Source organism: Petromyzon marinus, chromosome 18, assembly GCF_048934315.1.
Source record: "Petromyzon marinus isolate PM22_M1 ecotype Great Lakes invasive population chromosome 18, UKy_Petmar_22M1.pri1.0, whole genome shotgun sequence".
In the NCBI taxonomy this organism is placed as follows: Eukaryota; Metazoa; Chordata; class Hyperoartia; order Petromyzontiformes; family Petromyzontidae; genus Petromyzon; species Petromyzon marinus.
The window spans coordinates 4,282,979-4,307,967 of record NC_133684.1 but is presented as its reverse complement, the minus strand read 5'-3'; the positions used below and the strand labels follow the sequence as shown (position 1 = coordinate 4,307,967).

The following is a 24,989-nucleotide window of genomic DNA, read 5'->3' as shown; positions in this document are numbered from 1 at the left end:
AGCCAATTGGGCCAGCGGCTGCTTTCGAGTTTGGAAGGAGAATCGTTCCCAAATCCAAGCACCAAATCCGAGCTTCTTGCTAGCATTTGTTGAGGTATGTGTGAAACAGCATCGCCATGTGCCCACTGACGACATGTGACGGTGTCATGGTCACTCGTGCACACGCGACCACGTGCCTCGAGGCAGCCTTCATACAAAAAGGGAGGTAGAGACGTTGGAGAGGAGCTCCGCTCTAGCTACGGAAGTGTTTCTTGGCACAGCCGTTGCGGACTGAAAATACCTTCCAGGGGTGGAGCGTTCGTGTGGCACCGTGGCTCACGTGCTGCACTTGCCGAGTTCGATGCCGCGCCACGGCGATCAATGTTGGCAAGACGATGTCTGGACTCGTTGGACCACCCAGGCACTTCGCCAGCTCGCGTTGACCCGCTTGGCGAAGTATGGCGAAAGCAACTCGCATGGCCGACACGGTGTGAGAAAGGGCTTCATTTAACAGGGGATTTCACAAATGGATGTACGTTATTATATGTTTAATTCATAGGTTTTCAATGCACGGAGAGAAGTGAAAAAAGTCAAACTCAAAATGCACTGGGTAATTGTACAATATAAGCATGGTAAGTAAAATCCAACTTTCATTACTTTTCAATATCAATTAACCTCTATACACTGAATATAAAACTTACATAAATAATAATAATAATCAGACACGTATTAGCTGAAGTAAGTGTTCGCGCTAGTGTGTGTTACAATTGTTGTTCTTGAACTTTTGGCCTGAACAGCTATCAACCAACTATCGCGGTTCGGGATTGCCTGTGCATTGTGTGCGAGTCGAAGAGACGCTTGGGTGTACAGAGAGATGGGCGGACAGGAATGACAGCATTTTGGAGTTATGTTGCATTGACCTTTCCTGTTGACCTGAAAGCCATTCTATGTAATACGATGTACACCCTGAACATCCACTCAAGTAGCTTTACGGTTTGTGAAACGTAAACTAGTTTGCTCTTAGGCACGCTAAACTGACGCACATGAGTTTACAAGTTGTCGCGACACTGCCTCGACCGGCATTATGTCATTTGGCATTGACACATTGGACATGCCTCGGGTCACTTAAAATTATCATTTATTTCTACCTTACCGTCCGCTCGTATCACTCTACTCGCACAGGTGCCCGCAGGATGTTGGGAGTGGTGTGACCTTGAAATTAATCCGGGAGCGTATTGGGAGTCGGTGGAACGAACGCAAACATCGCTGTGTAGTGTTCACAATTTACAGGTGTGGGCGATTAGTCTGGCGGCAGCATTGAGAATGTTCTCGAGTTTGGAGGTGATGCATTCTGGGAGGCCGTAGAGGAAAAAGCGTCCAGTAGTCGAGTTGGGCTGCGATTGAAGGCACGGATGAGGCTCACGGGGACAGTCGGGGTTAAAGAAATTTGCGGATGGTGGAGTCGTTGAGCTGATGAAAGTGTGAAGCCTTGCAGAGTTGAAGGACGATTGAAGTGAAAGAGAGCTCTAGATCAGTGGTAATGTTTCATGTTTCACACACTCTCGCCCAGTGACACGTCAAAGTTTAGGAAGTGCCCATTCAAACTGGGGCATTTTTGTTGTTGCGAGTGGCTCTTTTTGGTGATGGGGAGTGCTCCTTTTTTGGCCAACACATATCTTTGAGGTTTTCTTGGCATTCTTTCACAGAGGCTTAACGCGTTATTGCATTTCGACGAATTTCAATAATGCATTCCTAGAAATTTAATTTGTATTGTAACTATAACAATAGGTTTTCCCCTTTTTTTCTGGCAACGAAACTGAAACCTTTTTTTACAAGGAATCATGTCTGCATAAACCACAATACTTGTGGTCAGAATACAAACAAAAAACATACTCTGATAATATATGCATTGTCTTTTAAAGGACAAAAAACCCTTGCAATATCGGTTAAAATAAGTTAGTCTCTTGTTAAAATAAACAGTTTGAGTTCTGCTAGAGGGAGTAGTGGCACAGTGGTTTGTGCACTGCGCTATGAATCCGGTGATCTGAGTTCGATTGCCAGCCATGGGTAACATCAGTGGCGAGCAACATCTGAACTGGTCTTGGGCTCCCCTCTTCCCCAGAAGTATGGCCACATTACCCATACACAAACAAAAAAACCGCTTAATAACAAAAGTTAGTACACTTCAACACGAGCCATCGTATGAGTGAAAAATGTGGATTGATTTAGCCACCAGGTAGCTTCAGGTAAAGGTGCAACCATGCAATTGCTTGCTCACGCCACTGCTAGCGGAAGGGCCTCCACTCGATGGAGCTCTCGAGAGCCCCCTCTAGAGGGTATTTGGCCTACTCTTGCACTCTGATCAGAGATTTTGGAAGAGGTGGGAATACCCAAACTTTGCCCCACCGCATGCAACCCGCCGAGCAGCTATCTGCGGCTTGTTGATTTATACTTCTGGGAGAATTAAGAATCTTACTCCGTGTACACTGCTGCATCGAGAAATCGAACCGGCGTGCCAACCATTGCATCACCACAGTAGCATCCACCTTCAACGCTGGTCGTTAATAATTCTGGACAGGTGACAGCTGGGTGACAGCCAGGCGCATCTCTCCTTTGTGCGCATTTATTTGTTGAGTTAAGTTCAGACGTGAACAAGCGTGCGCTCGTGTTTATCTTTTCTGTGCACGCGATTCTGGGCACGGGTGCACGTTTTTTTTCGACAAGATGAATATGCCTTTGACAGTTCTGCCATCAGAGACGACAGGGTAAGCGATTCGATTTTTCTTTTTTGCCATTTTCAAGGCAACACTTGAAAAAGTTTGCTTAAGTTATTGCCGCGCGTGTTTTTTTGAGAAACCTGGGGAGCGTGCGATGGAAGAGTGGCGAACACAAAGGAAAACGCACACATCTCGGGGCACGCCACACATTGGTGGAAGTCAAACATTGAATATTTGAAGCGTGACGTTCACCTGATGCGAATTTAATTCAGTTCATCTTTATTGAACCTCGTTGAGGATCCACTGACGACACACGCCTCTCAATCGAGGGTGCCCTGGGTCTACGAGTGACAACGGAACAAGTTGTCCATCATGCGGATGTAATGGACAACATCCCGCAGGATTCTACACCCTAGTAACCCTTCCGTCAATACTCACATTGTTTTACATTCAAACGTGGAGTGGCTAATGTCCGCTTTAGAGAATTTTAGACTTTTTTTTAAAAAAAGTTCGTAATAAAGAGTTTTTGGGTTAGATCGCGTAAGTTGAAATGTGTCGTAACACTCCACCACCCGACATCGCCACTAAGGTTTGTCAAGTAAACAAGGCGCCAATTCGTTACTACTTCAGCCCACCGGTGTGTTGGAGAGCGATTCGCATCATCACGTTGATTCGTGTGGGCTGGTGAAGTGGGGGAGGCTTTGACCAGCTCAGTCAGATATCAATCACCACTGTTAGCCAGTGGCCGGCAATGGAACTCAGGCTCACCAGGTTCACAGCACAGGGTGAGGACCACTACACCACCACCACCACCACCACAACGTTTCCACTTTCTATGAAAATACAATTCTACATTTATTTCACCGACACCTCTAGTTTACATTGTTGGGGCACTGGGGGGGGGGGGGGGGGTCACAGTTTTGAGGTCACGCAAAAGCAAAGCAGAGCCAGACGAAAAGTGTGCCATGATGGACGTGCAGGCGCAGCGAGTGTCAGGCCGTACCAATGACGTCAGGGGCACGTAAACAAACACTAAACTTAACTGCTTTTATTTTACCAGGTAAGGCTCACTGAGCTGCGAAGCTCTTTTCTAGATTTTCATTTCAGTTTCATTTATTTTGGTAGAGCCCTGTGAGCCATTCGGCTCTTGAATCGGGTGCAACCGCAACAAACAAAAAACATGAACGAGAAAACATCTTGAAGTGACTATGTAACTTTGTGCAAAAACAGAAAATCTGGAGAAAAACAGCAAAACATTCCTGAAAAAGCACCGCACACCACCAACGCTGTGTGCCAAAAATCCCAGTGGGATGCAAGTCAAACAACAACAACAACCACAAGACAACTTAGATTAAGGCCATCAGTCATTCTTGTTAATACACCTCTTGCTTGGAAGTTTCTTTTAAAGAAGCGACCCGGCCACTAATTAATAGCTCAACGAAGTGGCTTATCGTCGTGTGGAAATCTATAGTCGCGGCCAAAAACGTGTGGAGGGAAATACCGGAGGACCCGGAGAAAAATCCACGCGACCACGGGGAGAGACACATTCAAACTCCAAATATACAGGTGTTGGGGTCGGGATCGAAACCACGACCTACTGTATATCGGACGAGGTAGTTAACATCTCGCCACCGTGGCTCCCTCTCGCCTGCTGCCTCTGCCTTATCATTATCACCACAACACGTTTCAGAAACTATTACAAAAATAAATACATATGGAAATTATAATCCATAGGAGGTCCCCTTTGGCAACACATCATTGCACGGAGCACGCTGTGTATGAGCCACAACGCAACAAGCAAGAGCGACGGAGCAACATGTTTCTTGATTCAGAAACTAAAATCTTCCATCTTCGAACTCAATGCTCCAGTGCTTTGTAGTTGTGGAGGAAATTGTGTCCTTGCTTTCATGCAATGCGCCTATCTTCGGGCAAGAGTTTTGTCGGGTATACGCAGTGCTTGAAATGCCAAGCAGTATATGAATACAATACTGCACATTGTTAGTAGAAGATGTTCATATTTAAAGAGAGGACTCATAATGGGTTTTTTTTACAGGACATTACCCAATGTACGGATTAAATTACGTACCTTCACACCTGCTTTACATTTGTAGCAAAGAAGCAGTGCACATCTACACTGACTTCCAACTTGTTAAATTCTCGCTAAAGGACACATTTAATGGGTAGGATTACACAACGCAGAATCGCGATCAAAGGTGAAATAAGATGTCAGTGATTTATTGCGAAAATGAGCAATGAAGCAATGCTCATCTCTCGTTTATAGCCCCAGGCAAGCGGTGGCAATTCCACGTCCCTACACCGGGTGCAAGTATTTCCGCATAAAAAAACACTGTTGACTTTCCCACAAGGTGTTATTATTTTAATCGACCATTAAGTGATGATGGGTGGAGTGAATCCCCAAACACGATGTGAACTCAAAGCCTTCCCATTGCGAGCCGCCAGGCTGGAATATCGTTTTGTTTATTCTGTTCTGCCCCTGTTGGCTATCCATGAATTAATTCAGATTTAAACCCTTAACTTTGTAAAAATATTATGTTAGTTCTAAAGTGCTCTCACTTTTCTAACAACAAAACAACAACGCGATGCATTTTTTTGCGTGTGAACTATATAACACGATTAAGCTGCGTGGAAAATTTATTTAAAATTGATTTCAGCTGAACTTAAGGAGCTTGTTCGAGAGTTGCTTTTCCCTTAATAAAGGACGCTTAAAAGCTCAGATAGCTCCCTAATGCCATCGCACTCGCAGTTACACACGGCCCAGTGTAACTGGGTTAGCACTCACGTTGGCTACTAGGCCCGGCCTCGGTGTGAGTTTCAAATCCGTCGCTTCTAAAATCCTTGTGGCTATTTTCCCAGGATTTCCCCAGGTTAAACTAATGTTGGCTGCACTTGACACATACGCGTTCCCTATGGCACTCGCCACTGCACTCCTAATTGGACTAACACACTCTTACCCTTGCTAGGTCAAGCTATCTTTTGGTAGAATGTCATCTATATATAGGGGGCATTTCAAGTGATTCACCGCGACTCCACAGTTTGTTTTCATACAGCACACATACTATGCATGTATATATATACTTGTTCTACAGAGGAAAGTTAAAATATCTGTGTAGCTCAGAAAATGTTAACTTTGTTGTGTAATCAGTTTCTAAATACGATATTTACAATGCACACGAACAACCGCACTTTGCTAGTGCGGCGCCGGCTGCCCTCAAATTTCTCAGTGCTGCCCTGGCTGCCCCGGCTCTGCCTGGTGTTCGTTTGTTGCCCGGCTTCCCCTTCGTTGCCCCTGGAGGTTACTTAGACGTTAAACTCGGGTCGCTTTGTCCGCATGGACTTGACCTCGTAGGTCCTGGGCTGCGTTGGTGCACTGATGCCCTCATCGCACCTCCTTTCTCAGATGGATACTGTGCGCACGCGCCAATCCACTCCCTGGTGGACAAGGGCCTCGATACAACGTGCGTATCGTATCGTGGGAGTTTGCTTGACCACGGTGTAATGCATGGTATGTTGAAGCTCTATCGCACAGTGCATAGACAATCGTGCGTCTGGGTTGGTGAAGGTGGAGGGGGGTGGGGTAGGACGAGGCAGAACTATTTCTGATATCAAAAGTCACTGATGTTAGCCGTGGCCCGGAATGATAGCGGTTCATATCGCTGTTGTCCACCTACAGTGCCACCGCTTCATTTCATACGAATGAATGCTGCTAAATTTTCTTTTGGGGAAGGCAATTGAGATCTTACAAGGCAAAATGTTACGTTTTTACCTGTTGAAAGTTAATTGTAAATGGGCGGAGGGGCGCATGATGTTTCTAATATTTGAGGACTAGTCGAGCCAGGGTGCAATAGCACTATGTAACACAATTTTTGTTCCTGGGTAGTAAGTGTTAGTTCGTAATTGCTTTTACCTATTTTCAATGAGAAAACGTGCGAATTTGTGTCTTTTCGTTCACATACAGTCAGAAAACACTAACATGAATTAAGATTCACATGTATTTATGCTAAAGGAATCCAAAATGACTACAAAAGATTTAGAAGTGAGTAGTGTTTCGAAATTTGCGATGAAACTGTAAATCACTTTCACGAATCAGAGCCCAAAATGTAGTCTCCCATCATGTTCTCGTTATACTGTCAATGGTAGCGGCGTTCAAAGTCCAGTATATCCTGGTGGAAGCGCTCGCCTTGCTCCTCCGAGTACGCTCCCATGTTCTTGAATTTATCAAGATGAGCATCAAGGATATGGACTTTGAGGGACATCCAACAACCCATTGTGCCATAGTTCTTCAGCAGTCTTAATCAGCTCCACATAGTTTATACCTTGTGATTTCCCAGGAAGCCACGAACCACTGCGACAAAGCTGTTCCAAGCCGCCTTCTCCTTACTAGTGAGCTTCTTGGGGAATTCATTGCACTCAAAGATCTTCTTTATCTGTGGTCCGACGAAGACACCGGCTTTGACCTTTGCCTCATCCAGCTTAGGGAAGAAGTCTTGAAGGTACTTGAAGGCTGCCGACTCCTTATCTACAGATCTGATAAATTGTTTCATAAGGCCCAATTTGATGTGCAGTGGTGGCATCAGCACCTTCCGGGGGTCCACCAGTGGCTCCCACTTGACGTTGTTCCTCCCCACAGAGAACTCGGTCCGATGTGGCCAGTCCCGCCTGTAGTAGTGCGCCTTGGTGTCCCTGCTGTCCCAAAGGCAAAGATAGCAGGGAAACTTGGTAAAACAGCCTTGGAGACCCGGCAGGAATGCCACCATTTTTAAGTCTCCGATGAGCTCCCAACCGCACTCATCATACCTTAAGGCGTCCAGCAAGGTCTTGATGCTGTTGTAATCTTCTTTGAGATGCACCGAGTGAGCCAGGGGAAGAGACGGGTACTTGTTACCATTATGGAGCAGCACGGCTTTGAGGCTCCTGGATGAGCTGTCAATGACGAGGCGCCACTCATTCTGGTTACAGGCGATTCCGATTGCCTCGAACAGACTGGTCACATTGTGGCAGAAGTAGAGCCCATCTTGACGGATGAAGAAGCTGCAAAAGGGTTGGTGACGCTTCCTCTAATCCGCGACTTGCACACTTTATCCAACAAGTTCCACTGCTGGAGCCTAGACGTCAAAAGCTCGGCATTGGACTTGGTGAGACGAAGATCTTTGATCAAGTCGTTGAGATATTTTTGGTTGGGGTAGTATGGGTTTCTCTCCTCAGCTCCACCTCTGAAATTGCCATCTGGATCTACATCGTCTTCCTCGCTCTCTGACTTGCTGTTCTCTTCTAAAGACGGCTGCTCTCTCTCCAGAGGAGTGGGTACGGAGAGCTCATGGCAGTGTGGCACCGGGGCGATGGATGAAGGAAGGTCCGGATACGTGATAGCAGGTGCATTCTTGCCAGTTCGACGTTTGGAAGGGTCCACGATGCAGAAGTAGCAGTTGATTGAGTGGTCAGTGGGTTCCCGCCAAATTCTTGGGATAGGGAACTTCATGGCTCTCTTTTCCCCTCTGTATTATCCAACAAAAATAAATTAATTTCACCCGTGACTAATGTGTAAGAGATTCTCGCATCATTTTTCATACATGATATATTTTTTCATTATCATTGAAAATTGTAAAACATCTTAAAATTAAAAACTTTTACAATTTTAAACAAATTTTATAACATAAAATTCCGAGCGACAATTGTACATCTTACCTTCCAGAGTTTTTTTGCATTGCTCGCAGGTGAAATGAGGTGCCCAGGGTTTGTCTTGATCCCTGACAGGCATGCCTAAATATGCTTTGTAGGCCTCGCACATCTTAGCAGATGCTTCCACAGAGTACTTTTTCGCTCTTGTCTTGATAAATTGGCCACAGACATAGCAAAAATGCGTCTGCCGGATGCTTCCAGCCTCTTGATGCCATCTCAGAAAAATGCAGATATGTATCCACTTGGGCAGCTGGAACTAAACTGCTTAAGCTCCCTGTATTTATACTACTATTTATATTACTGGAAAGTTCTAGAATGTGCTAGAGGTTACTCCAAGTTTTGCTCAGCACTGAATCTATCTGGAATGTTCTGGAAAATAGGTAAATTTAAAAATATCAATGTCCTGGTCAGAAAAGCAAAGTTTGTGGGGCATAACAGCCATTTAATGTACTTTTGAGGGATAAGCAATTAGGAAATAAAACTTACTACCCAGGAACAATTATTATTTTAACACAGTGAAGTTAATGCCTTCGTCAAACCAACAGAGGGCAGTGCAAAGAAGCCATGGACATTCTTTTTTAAGTTCTGCCAGTCCCTCGAGAAAGATTCCGCCCCCCACCCTTTAAATCAACTCTGTACAAAGCAAATTTTGAATAAATAATTGACGTTTGGGATGTTCGCGGATGACATATAACACGACCGTACACACAGCTCACCCCTTACGCGTTCGCGGCCTCGTGTTGATCCGTTCACCCTTCACTGGTCGTCGAGGCGACAAATGACACCAGCCGCTCGCTCCACAAGGTCCCTCGTTTCGGGGGTGGGGGGGGGGGGACGCCTGTGTTGCGTCAAAGTAAAGTTTTCATAATATCACAATGAACGCATTTCAACGTAATTATACATCGCGAATTTTGTATTTGTTTATTTACAATTTCACAATCACGGACAATCTCTCGCCCCCATCACGCGCGAGTGGACCTGCAAACCGGAACACCTCCACCGAGCCACAATGGAATGGGTACATCACAATAGTATATTTTTTTTTTCTAAAGTCATCGCTCGTACGCAGGCCTTTCAACCCCCGGTGGTGGTTATAGTGGAGGTGTACAGGCATGCACTGCGTGAGGTGTTGGCAGGGAGCAGAAGGTCTTTACGGTGGTGTAACGGGATTCTCGAGCAGTATAACAACAGCATAGGTACAAAGCTGGACAGCGTTAAAGCCACGTGCGGTCGTAGCAGATCGCTCAAGTTACATTTTCCGCTGCTGCCGCTGCCGCTACTGCTGCTGGTGATCTCTCGCAGGGTCCCCTCGTGTTGTTGAGGGCTCCTGTACTCACGCCGCCGCAGCAACGGCCCAGCAATACCCGCAACACATCTCGATCACGAGGGAAGGGACGGACATTGATTTTTCGTTTATCCGAAATTCCGTGCGGATGTCGGGGAAAAAAAAACCCCGTCGATATTCAGGGCAGAAGCTTGGATTTTATTTTTAAACGCCTACATATGGGAGCAGTGTGTGAAACAATAAAAAAACAATTCTCGCTCTCACAAACATCTTACTCATGCAAACGTGTGAATAGTTCAGTGTTTGCATATTTTTTTTTAAAAGAAACATACTTCAAAAGTGTACACCTGAATGTGTTAAGTTCATCCCTCTGTTTACTATTTATTATGGTACTTGCGTTACCATCTTCCGAGCCATGAAATGTTTAAAATAATAATCAATCCCAGCATGCCGTAAAGTAGCAGATAATTGGTAACAACAACAAAAAACACGCGTGCAGTCTAACACAGTGTGGGCCACTTTATTATAGTGCTGGTGTCCGTACTCCAATAGAGGAGGGGGGGGGGTTCATCTTCTTTGGTTCTTTCGGTAAAGTCACGTAGAATGAGAATAAAATAATAAATTAATCAAATAAAATAACACAACAAAATTCTCACGACGTTTCGGCCACAGCACAAGTGGCCTTCATCAGGTGAAGGGACGAGACTGTCTGGAGGACAGCGCTGGAGCTCCAGCGCTGTCCTCCAGACAGTTTTATTTTATTAATTTATTATTTTATTCTCATTCTACGTGACTTTACCGAAAGAACCAAAGAAGATGAATCCTTGCAGTCACGAAAGCTTTAAATCGATGGGGGTGGGGGGGGGGGGGTTACCCAAGACTATTTCAGATGTCACTCGCCACTGATTGTTTGCCGTGACCAGGACCATAACTCAGGTGGCCAGATTCAGAGCTCAGCGTGCTCATTATTGTTCCACCATCCCTTGCCCATGAATATATCATCCATTATTAAAGTCTCATGGTTGAATTGCAGCTTGAACTGCACGATTACAATGTTGGCAACTTATTCATTGTACTTTCTAAGTGTTTGCCAAAGAAACGTGAAGCTTGAGTGATCTTCAACAGTACATCGTAGAAGCTTACAAATAAATCACAGCTGAGATAACATCAAACATCTGGGACTCTGAAATCTCGATGTGACGAACGCCACCTACATCAAGGTGCTGTCCAGTTATGTTTGTTGAATAGTAGGTGATATTTTAAGTCTTACCGCCAACAGCCGCGTGTCCTGAATTAGTACAATGCGTCTGGGAAAATGTGACGTGTGCTTTGCTATTGATGGGATTCACAGCGTATCGTATGTATGCACGCGAAGTTTTAGTTTACAACTTAAATGTATAGATCCACAACAGTTGAGCTACGAATGTAGAATGTGGGTCCCCTCTAAAAGGGGGCTCCTTCTGCATTGATACATCATGCCAAGCCAACCAATGCCTTCTCGAAACCATCGTGGAAGTTTTCCCACTGCCGAGCCTCTCAAACGCATCATCACGGTCGCTTTAATACAGTTTGCAATCACGTAGTATCTAAGCGTGACCGCATCTCAAAAAAATGCGGTGCTAGAAACAAGTGAGCATATTCAGTTGACAAGAAAGAGGCAGGTCGTTCGTAGGCAAGAAGGAAGGTCTTGCTTGAGAGGCTGGCATTGATCGGGGTCAGGGAGTCGTCAGCTCGGGAAAGGCAGAGGAAAATGCGTGATCTGAGAGGCGTCTTCACAGTTCCTCCGCGAGTGAAGTTACGCTGTGTCGCGCTCTCTGCACAGGCTGTTACAGCTCGCCGCGAGTCTCCGCAGGCAACTTACACCCAAGTTTAGCCAGCCATACTCTTTGGTTCTATTGGGTAAAGTCACGTAGGTAAAAAATAAAATAACAAAAATCACGACGTTTCGGCCACAACACAAGCGGCCTTCATCAGGTGAAGGGACGAGACTGTCTGGAGGACAGCGCTGGAGTGAAAGCACGCCACTTAGCGTGTCTCGTTTGGCTCAACCAAAGCAACAACAACAACAACCAAAAATCCCGATTAAATGTACACCGAGAGAACCGAAAGAGGAGCAGCACGTGGATCAGGGAAGAAATGCGAATGAGACTTGAACATTGCCCGTCAATGTAAGCACGCACGGTGAGTGGGCTTGGGAACCGGACCCGCCCTATCGGCTATCATCCCTTGGTGAAGAGATGATGGTCAAAGGACACAAGGCTGGCGCTGAAAGTTCAGGCAAAGGAGTGAACTTTGTCTGAGGGGACGATCGCCACAGGAATGAAGCACTGTCAGGTCACGTGCAGGAGTGAGATGGATTGTGGCATCACGGGACCGTGAGAGATGGTGATTGCATGGGGGAAGCCTTCACTCAGCAGTGGATAGACCCAAGCTCGTCACGTTGATGGAGATGCATCCGTGTGTGTGTAGCTATACGTTGACGTTTCAGCACATGTATGTGCAAGTGTAAGCTTAAACCCATCTCGACACAGATTTCCACCACTGTCGGCGTACACAGCGCGGCCTCAACCAACCACGGCGATGCCTTGGATGTGAGACAGGTGGAGGTGGCTGTGGGGGGTTGGGAGAACGGGGCGACGCCAGATTTACTTTGTAACACGAAGCCACTGCATTGTTATTGCTCTTCCGTTGCGTGAGTGCAATGTCCTGCAGGAGGCTTGCTGTTTTTTTTTAAACACCATGTGCCGTGCCTTTAACAGAGGGCCCTGCTCGCGTGCAGGCAGCCAGGACATGGCAGTGACCCGTCTGCATCGTCCCTCACCCAAGAAGTCGCTCACCCGCACATCACCCGGATTCGCTTGTCGCTCTTCCATATCGCGCCAACGACAACGTTCGTGCGGTCACGGGACTCTTGCTGTTTACACTTGGCCTCCGTCTTTCCTCGGTACATTAGCATGGCGAAGGCCTTAACAGAGTCGTCACACGCACAGGTCACTTGAGGTGGGGGTGGGCAGTGGTGAGTGGCTCTCCCCTTGCAATGCGCCCACGACATCAAACCGCAGCTCATCGCACAACGACGGCAGCACGGACGAGTCGACGCCTTCCGACGTGTCAGCGTTGCGCCTGGATCGCGCGTGCACGCTTCATGGGTTGCGCGTAGTCACTCCATGATGTTTTCTTGCTCATGTTTTTGGTTTGTTGCGGTTGCAGCTGATTCAAGAGCCGCACGGCTCACAGGGCTCTACCTAATAAATGCATTGAAGCTGAAAACTCCTGTTGCGTGCGGCCTGCGTGGCTGCGTGCGTTCATTGTGCCCGGAGTCGATTGCGAAACGAGACTCCTGGAGATGTCACGACCGCTGCACGTCGGTGCAAGGCTAATGACAAAGAGGGATTTTGGAACAAGATAAGTAAATAACTATTGCGATTTAAAGCTTTCGTGACTGCAAGGATTCATCTTCTTTGATTCTTTCGGTAAAGTCACGTAGAATGAGAATAAAATAATAAAATAACAATTAAATTCTCACGACGTTTCGGCCACAACACAAGTGGCCTTCTTCAGGTGAAAGGAACAAACCTGTCGGGACGACAAAACTCTGGCCAGTTGTGTTGAGGCCGAAACGTCGTGAGAATTTTATTGTGTTATTTTATTATTTTATTCTCATTCTACGTGACTTTACCGAAATACCAAAGGAGAAGTAAATAACTATTGCGATTTTTTTGGGTTGCCAATCTCCCCAATTTCCAAGACCGTCTCTCTGACCAGCATGGAAGAGTAGGCCAAAAACCCTCTGCAGGGGCTCTCTCCAGCTCCTTCTATTAGAAGTCCTTCTGCCAGCAATGGCAATACATGTCAGGGCTGTACGTTTATAATTTCTATTTTTACATCTAGATCTACAGTAATGTGCCTTGAGTGTTGGATTTCATACTACTTTGCTTACATAAGTGCATTTTTTTGCTCATACGTTTCTTTAACAATCGGCCAAGTAGCTTGACGAATATTAATGATTTCCCATTGTAGTTGTTGGCCTCTGATTGCCACATTAATAAAGGACGCAAATGGAAAGTGTGCTTTATTACCTAGGAACGCGAAGCAAGCACATATTTTGGCATCAGCGAACTTATAACCAGCGTTGCGTAGGTCATTGCAGATTTGAGCAGAGATTAAATTGACTCCTGTTCCGAATGGGATTCTTTGCAAGGGACTCTACTTTCGATCAAGTTCAGTTTTTTGTTTGTTAGATTTTCAATTGTTTTGTATTCTCGCTCGTTGTGTATATTGTCCGTGCCGTATTCTTTGGGAACCATTCTATTGTTGAGTGATTGTCTCAAAGACCCATTCGTTTTGGTGCACCTTGATCCGTACTGCACGAGTTGCACTCTATAACGATGATGATGATGATGACGATGGCGGTGTCTTGTTATCGGTATTGTTACAATTCACGCACGACTTCAATTGTTTTATTCAGATGGGTATCTCGTATCAAGCCGAAGAGTACGGTGTACTGGAAAAAAAATGCGCCCCATTAAGCTTTACAATTGTATTGCATTGGAGCTGATCAAGTACAGCTCAATAATTATTACTCCACTGCTGGATGAAGACTTCTCCACGGCGTGTCGGCCGTGGGGGTTGTTTCATCATACTTCAGCACGCTGGTCAGTGCGGGGGTTAGTAACGCTGGGTGGCGAAGCGGGTGGGAGCTACAGAACCGGTGCGATATGACTCGACACTGACGTTAGCCGTGGCCGCGAATTGAACTCAGGATTCTGGGGTCTTGCGCAACGCTCTTACAAATGCATCGCCATCCCCTTCACCACATTCAGAACCATTTATAACAGCGCAGAGTGAGCTGCCAAACGATGTCGCGTGCACGGAGCCACACACACGCCGAACGAACTTTGTTTGAGTAACACTCTTTCACGCGCAAAACTATTATCCGAAATGAAATCATCTCAGCGTATCACCAGACATGTTCGATCCACTGCTGGATGAAGGCCTCCTCCCTCCTCCCCCAAGCCGCCACATCGGCCGGCACCTCTCATGCGCTGTAAATCTCCGCGTGAGCACCCTTTACACTACCGAACTTATTTCAGTCATCCACGTAGCATCAACCACCACTACCCACGACTATACACGAACCGTATTACATCGTTCAATCTCCCATGTCGTCGTTCTTTCTCAGACGCAAAATTGCAACAACAAAAAAAGACACGTTGTCAATCTCCACCCATGGCCCTCTTTTCTCATTGCTCACTCTCATACCGGCGACTGAGCCCCCTCCCCCCTACAACCACCAAACACCAAACAACCCGAGACACTTCCATGATCACCACCACGAATAATAACAACCACTCTGCTCGACACGAATGGGCCGAGCCCATTCATTCGTGCGCGCAACTTTGGCCAATGGAAAAAAAAAGTTGTGCTCCCCCTTACTCAGCCCAGCCCCAGCGAACTCTCCCCCCCTCCAACTCCCCCCACCAGCCACCCTCCCATCCCCTCTCTCCCCCCCATCCACTCTCTCTCCCATCCCCTCTCCACCAGCACTCTGCTCACCCCACACCACCACCACTCATGCATATGCACAAACACCCTCGCTAGAAGTCACAGTTTAGCAAGTACACCCCCCTACCCACCCCTTGCTCTGTCTCTCACCTGACCCGTATGTGTTCCCCACCCTACTCTTTGCTCTCCCGACTCTCCCCCTCCTCGGCAGTTCAGTTACATTAAAGCCAAAGCGTGTGCCGGTGTGTGCGTGTGTGTCTCTCTCTCTCTCTCTGTGGTGGTGGTGGTGGCGTTGGTGTTGTGTGCCTAACCGCTCACAACGCAACTTTCATTCTCGTTACCAATTTTTGTTCACCCTTCTATTGCTTTCAAACCCCAAACACTGGCACGTCGCTCAAACGGCTTGGGGGGAAGAGACGTGGAGACAGACACAGAGAGAGAGAGAGGGCAGCCTACCCCCTTGCCCCGCTCGCCCTGCCGGCACCGTTCGTGACACACAGCGTGGGGCGAGCCGGCTACTGCGTGCTGCGCCGCGGCTGAACGGCAGAGTCCCACGAGGAGCCGGCGTCGCAAAGAACCCTAACCGACTCGAGTTGGGCTATGCCAGCGCAGAGGCAGCACCTGCTGCTGCTGCTGGTGCCATGTCTGCTCACCATGTGGACTCTGAGCGGCGTTGGACTCGCGCAGCAGCAACACCACCACCACCTCCACCATCAGCAACAGCACCATCAGCACCATCAGCAGCAGAACTTACACGACCCCGCTTCTTACTTCGGATTGCGCCTCGGCCCTAGCCATGACAGCATCATCGTGGCCAACAACGGCGTCCGCGTTCCCTTCGGACGGGCCGTCCACCTGGACCCCATCAATGACCTGGTGGTGCAGGTGCAGCCGGGAGACCGCTGCTCGATCACTGTCCTGGACAACGACCCCCTCTCTCAACGGCCCGGCGTGCTCAGCCCCAAGAAGTTCAGCTGCGATTTCGGCCCCAACGACGTCAAGTACTCCCACTTCGGCTCGCGCAGTCCGGCCAAGGACCGCGTGCGCCTGCAGCTGAGGTACGACACGCAGACGGACACCATCGTCATCCCCTTCATGATCGAGGTCGAGGTGGTGTTTACACAGCTCGAGGTGATCACGCGCAACATGCCCCTCAGCGTGGAGAAGCTCATGGGCACGAGCGGCCCCATCGACAAGAAGATCCTCGAGTTCACGTACGACCGCGCCAACGAGGTGTGCAAGCTGACGAGCCTGGCTGGCGCCGGGGGGATGCCCCGGTACGGGAGGCTCGCCAACGCGGACCACATCGCCAACGGGCAGATGCTCACCTGCCAGGACTTCATCACAGCCAACATTCGCTACCAGCACACGGCCGCGACGGCATCGCCCAACCGCGACTACATCCCCATGGTGGTGGAGCTCTCCGACAAGGACGGGAACCTCCTGAAGCAAGAGTACTTTCAGATCATGGTGCGCATCCGCGAAGGTCTGGAGAACACGCCGCCCAAGCCGAGCTTCATCGCGCTGATGATGATGGAGGTGGACCAGTTCGTCATGACCGCCATCACGCCCGAGATGTTGGCTGCCGAGGACGTGGAAACTGACCCCGACGACCTCATCTTCAACATCACCTCTCCTCTGGGCTACCAGCAAGGTTACATCGTGAGTACAGACGACAGAAACCTTCCCATAACGTCCTTTTATCAGCGTGACATTAAAGATTTGAAAATTGCTTACAAGCCCCCGGCTGTTGACTCAAACGTGGAGCGCATATTCCAGATAGAGTTTGAAGTGATCGACAGCGAGGGCATTCCGTCGGACCCGTTTGCATTCATGATCGTTGTGAAACCCATGAACACGCTTGCCCCGGTGGTTACTCGGAACACCGGGCAGATGCTCTTCGAAGGCCAATCGAGGCCCCTCTCTAGCGCGCAGAACCTAGAAATCAGCGACGAGGACAATTTAGAGAATGTGCGCGTCACCGTCATCGACGGGCTCCGGCACGGGGAGCTGACGGTGCTGGGCGCCCGCCGTAAATTCTTCACACCGGCCGACCTCGACGCCGGCGTGGTGGTTTATCAACACGATGGCAGCGACACGTACAGCGACAACATCATCTTCCGCATGACGGACGGCAAGCACGAGGTGGAGTTTCTCTTCCCCATCACCGTCGCCCCGACCGACGACGAACCGCCCGTCGTAAATGCCAACACCGGGCTGGTCATTTCCAAAAATGAAATCATGCAAATCCCTCCCTTCGTTCTCAGCGCCATTGACATTGACTCGGAGGACTCGACCATCAGGTTCACCATAGAGGCGCCGTTCTCCTCTATCGGTCAGGTCCTGCTTCGGCAATCGGAGAAGCCCGAAGAGTCATCATCATGGAAATTCATAGAGAGCGAAAACTTATACGAGAAGGTAGTGACCGAGTGGCTGCAGGAGGACATTCTGGAAGGAAAGCTGTTTTATCGCCACGTGGGTCCTCACAGCACCTCGGTAGTGATGGACCAGTTTATCTTCAGAGTGCAGGATGACAACGATCCTCCCAACCAGTCAGGCGAACACACTTTTTTAATAAAAGTCCAGCCGATCGACGACATACCTCCTTCGCTTTACCCCGGAACCACATTGCAGATGACCGTGCAGGAATTTGAAATTACGCACTTCAAGCGAAAGTTTTTGCGTTACACGGACTTAGACTCGGATGACCGCGATCTGAAGTACACCATTACGAAGCCGCCTGTGGACACAGACGAGAACAACCCAGTCAACATCGGCTCCATCGTTCTGACGGAAAATCCTGACGTCGTTGTGTCAGAGTTTACGCAGGCGCAAGTGAACCATCACAAAATCGCTTACAAGCCACCGGACCAGGAGCTCGGCATCACGCCGCACGTTGTGCAGTTCACGTACACGGTTGAGGACACCGCCGGAAACTCTGTCGGAGGGACATTCACGATCTTCTTGCAACCCGTGGATAATAAGCCCCCCAAGATCACCAACACAGGGTTCACGGTGTTCGAGCGCGGCACGTTTGTCATTACCAACGCAGAACTCGACGCGACCGACACCGATACGCAAGTCCATGAGATAACATTCACCCTCACGCAGGAGCCTAAGTACGGCCAACTGCAGTACTTTGGCATTGCGATGGCAGTTGACGAATCCTTCATTCTGGATGATATCTCAAATGGACGAGTTGCGTACATTCACAATGGCGACGAGTCAACCAGCGACACCTTCAAACTGGACGTAGCTGACGGTGTGCACGTGGTCACAATCATCATCAAGGTCACCGTGAAGCCGATTGATGACGAAGCCCCCACGATCGTGATCCAAGAAGACACCCTGCGCTCGTCACTGGACGTCCTGGAAAACGGAGCCACGGAAATAACGACAAACCTAATCAAGGGCACGGATCGGGACACGGACGACCTCATGTTAACCTTTATCGTTGAGGAACTTCCAAAGCTTGGTTCGATTCTGGTCAACGGCGCGCCTTCGGAAAGGTTTACCCAGCAGGACATGATCAATGGCGTGGTCGTCTACGCTCACACGAGTGGAGAAATTGGAACTCAGAAACAACACGACGCTTTCAACCTCACCATTTCCGACATGTCAGACGAGTGGGTCATCGGAGGAAACAAGATTCAAGGCGTTAGGGTACGCGTCACAATTTTGCCAGTGGACAGTGTTGCCCCATCCGTGACCATTGGGCAACCCTACAGCGTTATTGAGGCGGAGAAAAACTTCATAACGCTCAAGAACATCAAGGTGGAAGACGTCGACACGCCGACCGATGACATCCTCTGCACAATCATAGTGCAGCCTACGTCGGGTTACGTTGAGAACATCTCACCTGCACCTGGATCGGAGAAATCCCGTGCTGGTACCCCCATCAGCGCGTTCACCATGAAGGATGTCCGCCTCAAGCACATCAATTATGTCCAGAGCATTCACAAGGGGGTTGAGCCACTGGAAGATCGATTTACTTTCCGCTGCTCAGATGGCATCAATTTCTCTCCCCGCCATTTTTTCCCAATAACGATTATTCCCGCAAACGATGAAAAGCCGGAACTCTTCATGCGGGAGTTCATTGTCATGGAAGGGATGAGCCTGATTGTGGACACGCCGATCCTCAACGCTGCAGATTCAGATATTCCGCAAGACGAGCTGCACTTTTACATCTCCAAGCTGCCAAAGCACGGACAGATAGTCCAGCAGAGAGCCACGGGCACTGCGCCGGTACGGAATTTCACCCTGGAGGAGATCTCGGGCACCTCCAGCATCGTGTACGAGCACGACGACTCGGAAACGAAGCACGACAACTTCACTGTGAGGCTGTCAGACGGGAAGCACAGCGTGGAGAAGACCGTGCTGATCATGGTCATCCAAGTGGACGATGAGACTCCACGCATGGCAATCAACGATGGACTGGAAATCGAAATTGGCGAAACGAAAGTGATCACCAACAAGATGCTGAAAGCTACTGATTTAGATTCGGAAGACAAGACCCTTACTTACATTATCCGCTTTGGTCCCGGTCAGGGACTGCTGCAGAGGCTGAGCGTCGAAGGGGGAGTTTCTGAAAACATAACCCTGGGAATGAATTTCACCCAGGATGAAATCGACAGAGGACTGATCCAGTACGAGCACACCGGCCAGGAGGGGATACGGGACCTCATTAAGTTCGACGTAACCGATGGCATCAATCCACTGATCGACCGGTACTTCTACGTGTCCATCGGAAGCATCGATATGATTTTCCCGGACATCATCAACAAAGGCGTGTCCCTCAAAGAAGGCGGTAAGGTGACCCTTACCACCAACCTGCTGAGCACGACTGACATCAACAGCCCAGATGAGAACCTGCGCTTCAGCATCACCCGCGCCCCCATTCGCGGCCACATGGAGTGCACAGACAACCCAGGGGTCCCGATCACCTCCTTCACCCAGCTGCAGCTGGCCGGCAATAAGATCTACTACATACACACGTCGGACGACGAGATCAAGATGGACAGCTTCGAGTTCGAGGTGACGGATGGCTACAACCCGGTCTTCCGCACGTTCCGCATCTCCATCAGCGACGTGGACAACAAGAAGCCCGTGCTCACCGTCCACGACCTGCACCTGAACGAGGGCGAGCCGAAGCTCATCACCCCCTTCGAGCTCACGGTGGAGGACCGCGACACGCCGGACCACCGGCTGCGCTTCACCGTCACGCAGGTGCCCGTGCACGGACAGCTGCTGTACAACGGCAGCCGCCCGGTGACGTCCTTCACCAAGCAGGACCTGAACGAGAACCTCATCAGCTACAAGCACGACGGCACCGAGACAAGCGAGGACAGCTTCTCGTTCACGGTCACCGACGGCACGCACACCGACTTCTACGTCTTCCCCGACACCGTCTTTGAGACGCGCAAGCCGCAGATGATGCACATCCGCATCCTGTCCGTCGACAACGGGGTGCCGCAGATCGTGGTGAACAGGGGGGCGTCCAGCTTGCGCCCGCTGCCCAGCGGCCACCTGGGCTTCATGCTGACCAACAAGGCCCTGAAGGCGGAGGACCGGGACAGCTCTCCGCGGGTGCTCAAGTACGTGGTGGAGGAGCTGCCGGAGCACGGCTTCATCATCAACCTGGGCCTGGGAAATGACAGCGTGTCCAAGTTCACACAAGGTGCGTGCTACATGCTCGTCCGCGTTAGAATCGTTCAGACAATGTCTGAATAATTATGACTTTTTTAAAACTTAAAGGTCGCGGTGTTGCCCTCCAATTGCCGGCAGAAGGGCTTCCAGCAGTGTGAGATCTAGACAACCCTTATCGAGGGTATTTGGCCTACTCTTCCACACTGGCCAGATGTCTTGGAAGAGTTGGGAGTAACCACAATGTCGATAACAAAAAAAATAACACGAACTTTATACTGCGTATAAATATATCAGCATGAACACAACGACTTGGGAAAAACAACAACATAAAACACAAGCAGAAATGTAAAGAGGGAACGTAAGCGAGTGAATGTCATGAAACGAACCCATGAGTTGGCCATATTGAGCAGCGGCGGTGACAAACCGCGTGCGCCAGGCATGGCCAAGCAGCACCACGTGGTCCGTGAGGGTGGGTGGGCGGGTGGTGAACTGTGATGGCTACTTAGGGCTGGGGGCTTTTTAGGTGGGCAGGATGTGGAGACCCAGGAGTGCACATCGTTGTGATAATGAGAGATTCAAGAAATCTACGGTACCTCTATATTTTGTCCCAGACTAGGCAATCCATGGGGGTGGGGGGGGGGGAGGAAATGAGGTGAGGCTTTCGTTAGGAGGTGATGAGAGAGAGGCTGTGTGTGGAGTGGCTAGTGAGAGGAGGATTGGGAGATGAGGGGAAGTGGGTAGAGGGGCCAAAGGGAGAGGCAAATTGGATAGTGAGAAGAGAGGGGGGTGGAGATAATGAGAGCAGGGGGGTGTGGGGAGGCTGAGGAGAAAGTATGAGTGTTGGGGGGAGCTATAGCAGAGAAAGGAAAGTGGGAAAGTCGGGGCACGTGTTCAAAAGTATTACTCATACAAACACGAAGCCGAGGAAAATTCACGTGACACAAAACAAAAGACGGGTCAATTTATTTGGCCAATTGATACGTCGCGCCAAAATACCAACCCATCGAAGCGTTCCCTATCACGGCAATTTAGCTCATTTGCCTCTGTGTCGCAGTCCTACGCTTTGCGAGCTGCATATCTGGGCACGGCGACAACCCTTTTGTGAAGGAAAGGTCACGCGGAGGTCACACGGCGGCGGGGGCGCGCGGGGAGGGGGGTGATGGCACTTCCCTGAAACTTTTTTTTTTAATATCAGAAGCCACTGGCTCGTGCACATCGAGAAACGTGAGACTTTTTTGGGGGGGGGAGAGGGTATTCATAAACGCTTGCGTTTAATATAAGGTGGCACGCCCATTACACTGGCACTAATTCCCACCCCCGGCACCATTTGCTCATCGACTGACTCCACCAATTTTCGTTTCTGCCAAGCGGCGGTGGGGGCACCAAATCCTGGACGGAGCACAGCACAGCTGCAGGGGCTCGCATGAGCTCTTGTTCAAAACAACCAAAAATATATAGGTGAACGTCCTTCAAATCCAGACATTTGAGGCACGCTTAGAATGTTAAACCACCTTACCCTGTGAGAATCAAGAGTTTGAAAGCACAATAATACACCTGCTTGCACAAGGAATCACACCCTCCGACTAGCGAAGGGGGGGGGGGGGGGTGGAACTGTACAGGTGTGTGATGCGTACGACCTGAATTAAGATTTCATCGCCACAGCTGTCATCGGCGGTGAGTGATATCTGAACCGGCCTTGAGGTTTCCCCATTCACCAACTCACACTTGACCAGCGTGGTGAAGTATGGTCAAATAATCGCCATGACCAACACAGCATGGGGATACCCTTATCCAGCAATGGATTGACACAGGGCTGTGCGTTCTGTTTTATATAATTAATTATATGTGCTGGTTTCGTTCATTGAGGTGCTGATAGGCAAACTACTTCCCAGCAACAAATGACAGACACTGTTTTTTTTTGGGGGGGTGGGGGTAAAAGTGGCTTATTCTGCACGGTGTACCATTCCAGACGTTTTATTTACATTTTTCGTGACGTGGCCAATTCGTGTGTAAAACAAATATTTGAGCTTTTCGTCCAAATATGGTATGACAAGCGGTTTTTTTTTGGGTCATCTGTGTGGAAGTTGGCTTTAGAAAATTATTATTATTATAAGGTCTCATGGGTTCCGTTTGTTTTGGAGTCCACACAAACGTGGCATTTACGTTGCTCACAAACCCAGGAGGGGTGTAACTATTAACCCCCCCCCCCCCCCACACTCCCGAGGCAATCAATCGCATTGTTGCGATTCAGCGTCCGCGATTCAACTCAAGAATAGATTCTATTTCAACACTGCAGCGAATGACGACGCCTCTAGTGGCTGCAGGATTTCACGCGAATCCACTACTTACACACTTTGAATGCGCACCTGCATTTGTAAGAGGGCCCTACGTCAATCCACTGCTGGATGAAGGCCTCCCGACGCCGTGCGGGGAATGTTTGACCCTACTTCACCACATTGGTCAGTGAGGGTTGGTAAAGGTGAGGAAAGCAAATACTTTGGGGCACAGTACAGGATAATAATTGAGTTTGCTGTGCTGTTCCCTGCTGATAACATTGCCCTGCAGCAGCTCACAAACCATGTTCTTTTCACCGTTGTCACCCATCGATGCACCATCCAGGCTTAACTTTGCTCAGCTTTTAAAGATCCGGGCACATTCTTGGCAATTCGGTTGGAGGCAGCTTCGACATTTACTTGACGACTCGTCGGGATTGGTGTGCCCCCCTGTTACGCTGCTCCATCGTGCTGCAGCTCAACGGACGTCGACTAACTCGCTGGAATTTCGGTCGCGAAAGTTTAAGAACAGCGCTGGAATGCAAGTTGTAACGCACTTAATATTTCGCGGACGCTAATGACGGTGTCCGAGGAACCGAGCCAAGCTCAGTGCCGTGGGCGAACGTGGTGGTGATGGCCGAGGGGCCTTTATTTTAGAAGCGCGCAGCACGCCAGGCAATAGAGTAGGGATTAATGCAGTGTTTAACAAGCAACGTTGAGCGATGCTTATATTAGATTGTTAGAGCTGATGGCTTTAAATGTGTCTTTAACGGGCTTTTCTGTGTTTAGTTTGTCGTCTCTCGCCCGCACCTCCGATTGGCTATGTACGGTGCCAATGAAATTCCACATACATTCATAACGTAAAAAAACCGCCACTTTAGGGGTGCTAACGTTAAAAAAGCCACTTTTTTTCAAAATTTTCTTGCTGTGGTTTTCACACCTGATGATGATTGCTTGTGTTGCAGTCGAAACGTCGTGATAATTGTATTGTTTTATATTTGTATTATTTTATTGTTTCCCTTCTACGTGACTTTACCGAAAGAACCAATAATATGAATCCCTGCAGTCACGAAAGTTTTAAATTAAAATTTAAAGTGTTTTGGGTTTAAAGTGTATTGGGTTTAGATTGCGTAAGTTTAAATGAGTTGTAACCCTCCACCACCCGACAGAAAATTAGTAAGGGATTTGTCACGTAAACAAAACGCCAATTATTAACTACTTCAGCCCACCGGTGTGTTGGAGAGTAAATCCACAATATTTGCAATTTGAGTAGTACGACGTTTCGCTGGTAATTATATCCAGCAGCATCATCGGGCGATTTGCCAGAATAGTGAAGCCATCCACCTGCTTCCAGTCTTCAATAGAGTAGCAGCACGAGGTCATGTTACTGAACCCATCAGGTGCAGAGATCAGAGGCAGAGGAGGAGGGGCGGGTATTGTAATTATATAATAGATTAGTAATGAGTTAATTAGTATGTGTTTCCTCTATAAGGAATTGTAATTGTAGGACACTACTTACATTCCTCGCTTTCTCCCACGTAGTATGTATCGGTGTGTGGCAGTCATGCCAAGTCTGAAAACGATTGTAGTTCCAATTAATATACACGTAAATGCCTCACTGAGTCTCACGACTGATTTGAAGGAGAGTCCTGCATTGAGCGGTTTGGTCAAATTCATGAACGAGTGATTGGCTTCACCATGGTAGCACGGTGGGCTATGCACGGTGCGAAATAAGTCCACCAAGTAAAAATAGACGTCGGTAGGAAACCTCGGTGCCCGGACCGAGCCTCCCATGCACATGAGACTCAGCGCTGCCATCCTCCTGGCCGCTTCACACCCACACACCCTACAGCACCTGGCAAGAGCTGGAGGGCACGCATCTCGAAA

The 24,989-nt window shown here is 48.8% G+C and overlaps 1 protein-coding gene across 1 annotated transcript in view; it reads left to right on the top strand.

The window, feature by feature from the left end:
* The first annotated feature begins 15,227 nt into the window (after positions 1 to 15,227).
* Positions 15,228 to 24,989, top strand: part of LOC116943587 (FRAS1-related extracellular matrix protein 2-like) — a 129,012-nt gene continuing 119,250 nt past the window's right edge. The window contains exon 1 of the mRNA XM_032956552.2: positions 15,228 to 20,860. Coding sequence (XP_032812443.2) covers positions 15,784 to 20,860 — 5,077 coding nt within the window. The 5' untranslated portion in view covers positions 15,228 to 15,783. The remainder of the gene's footprint in view (positions 20,861 to 24,989) is intronic.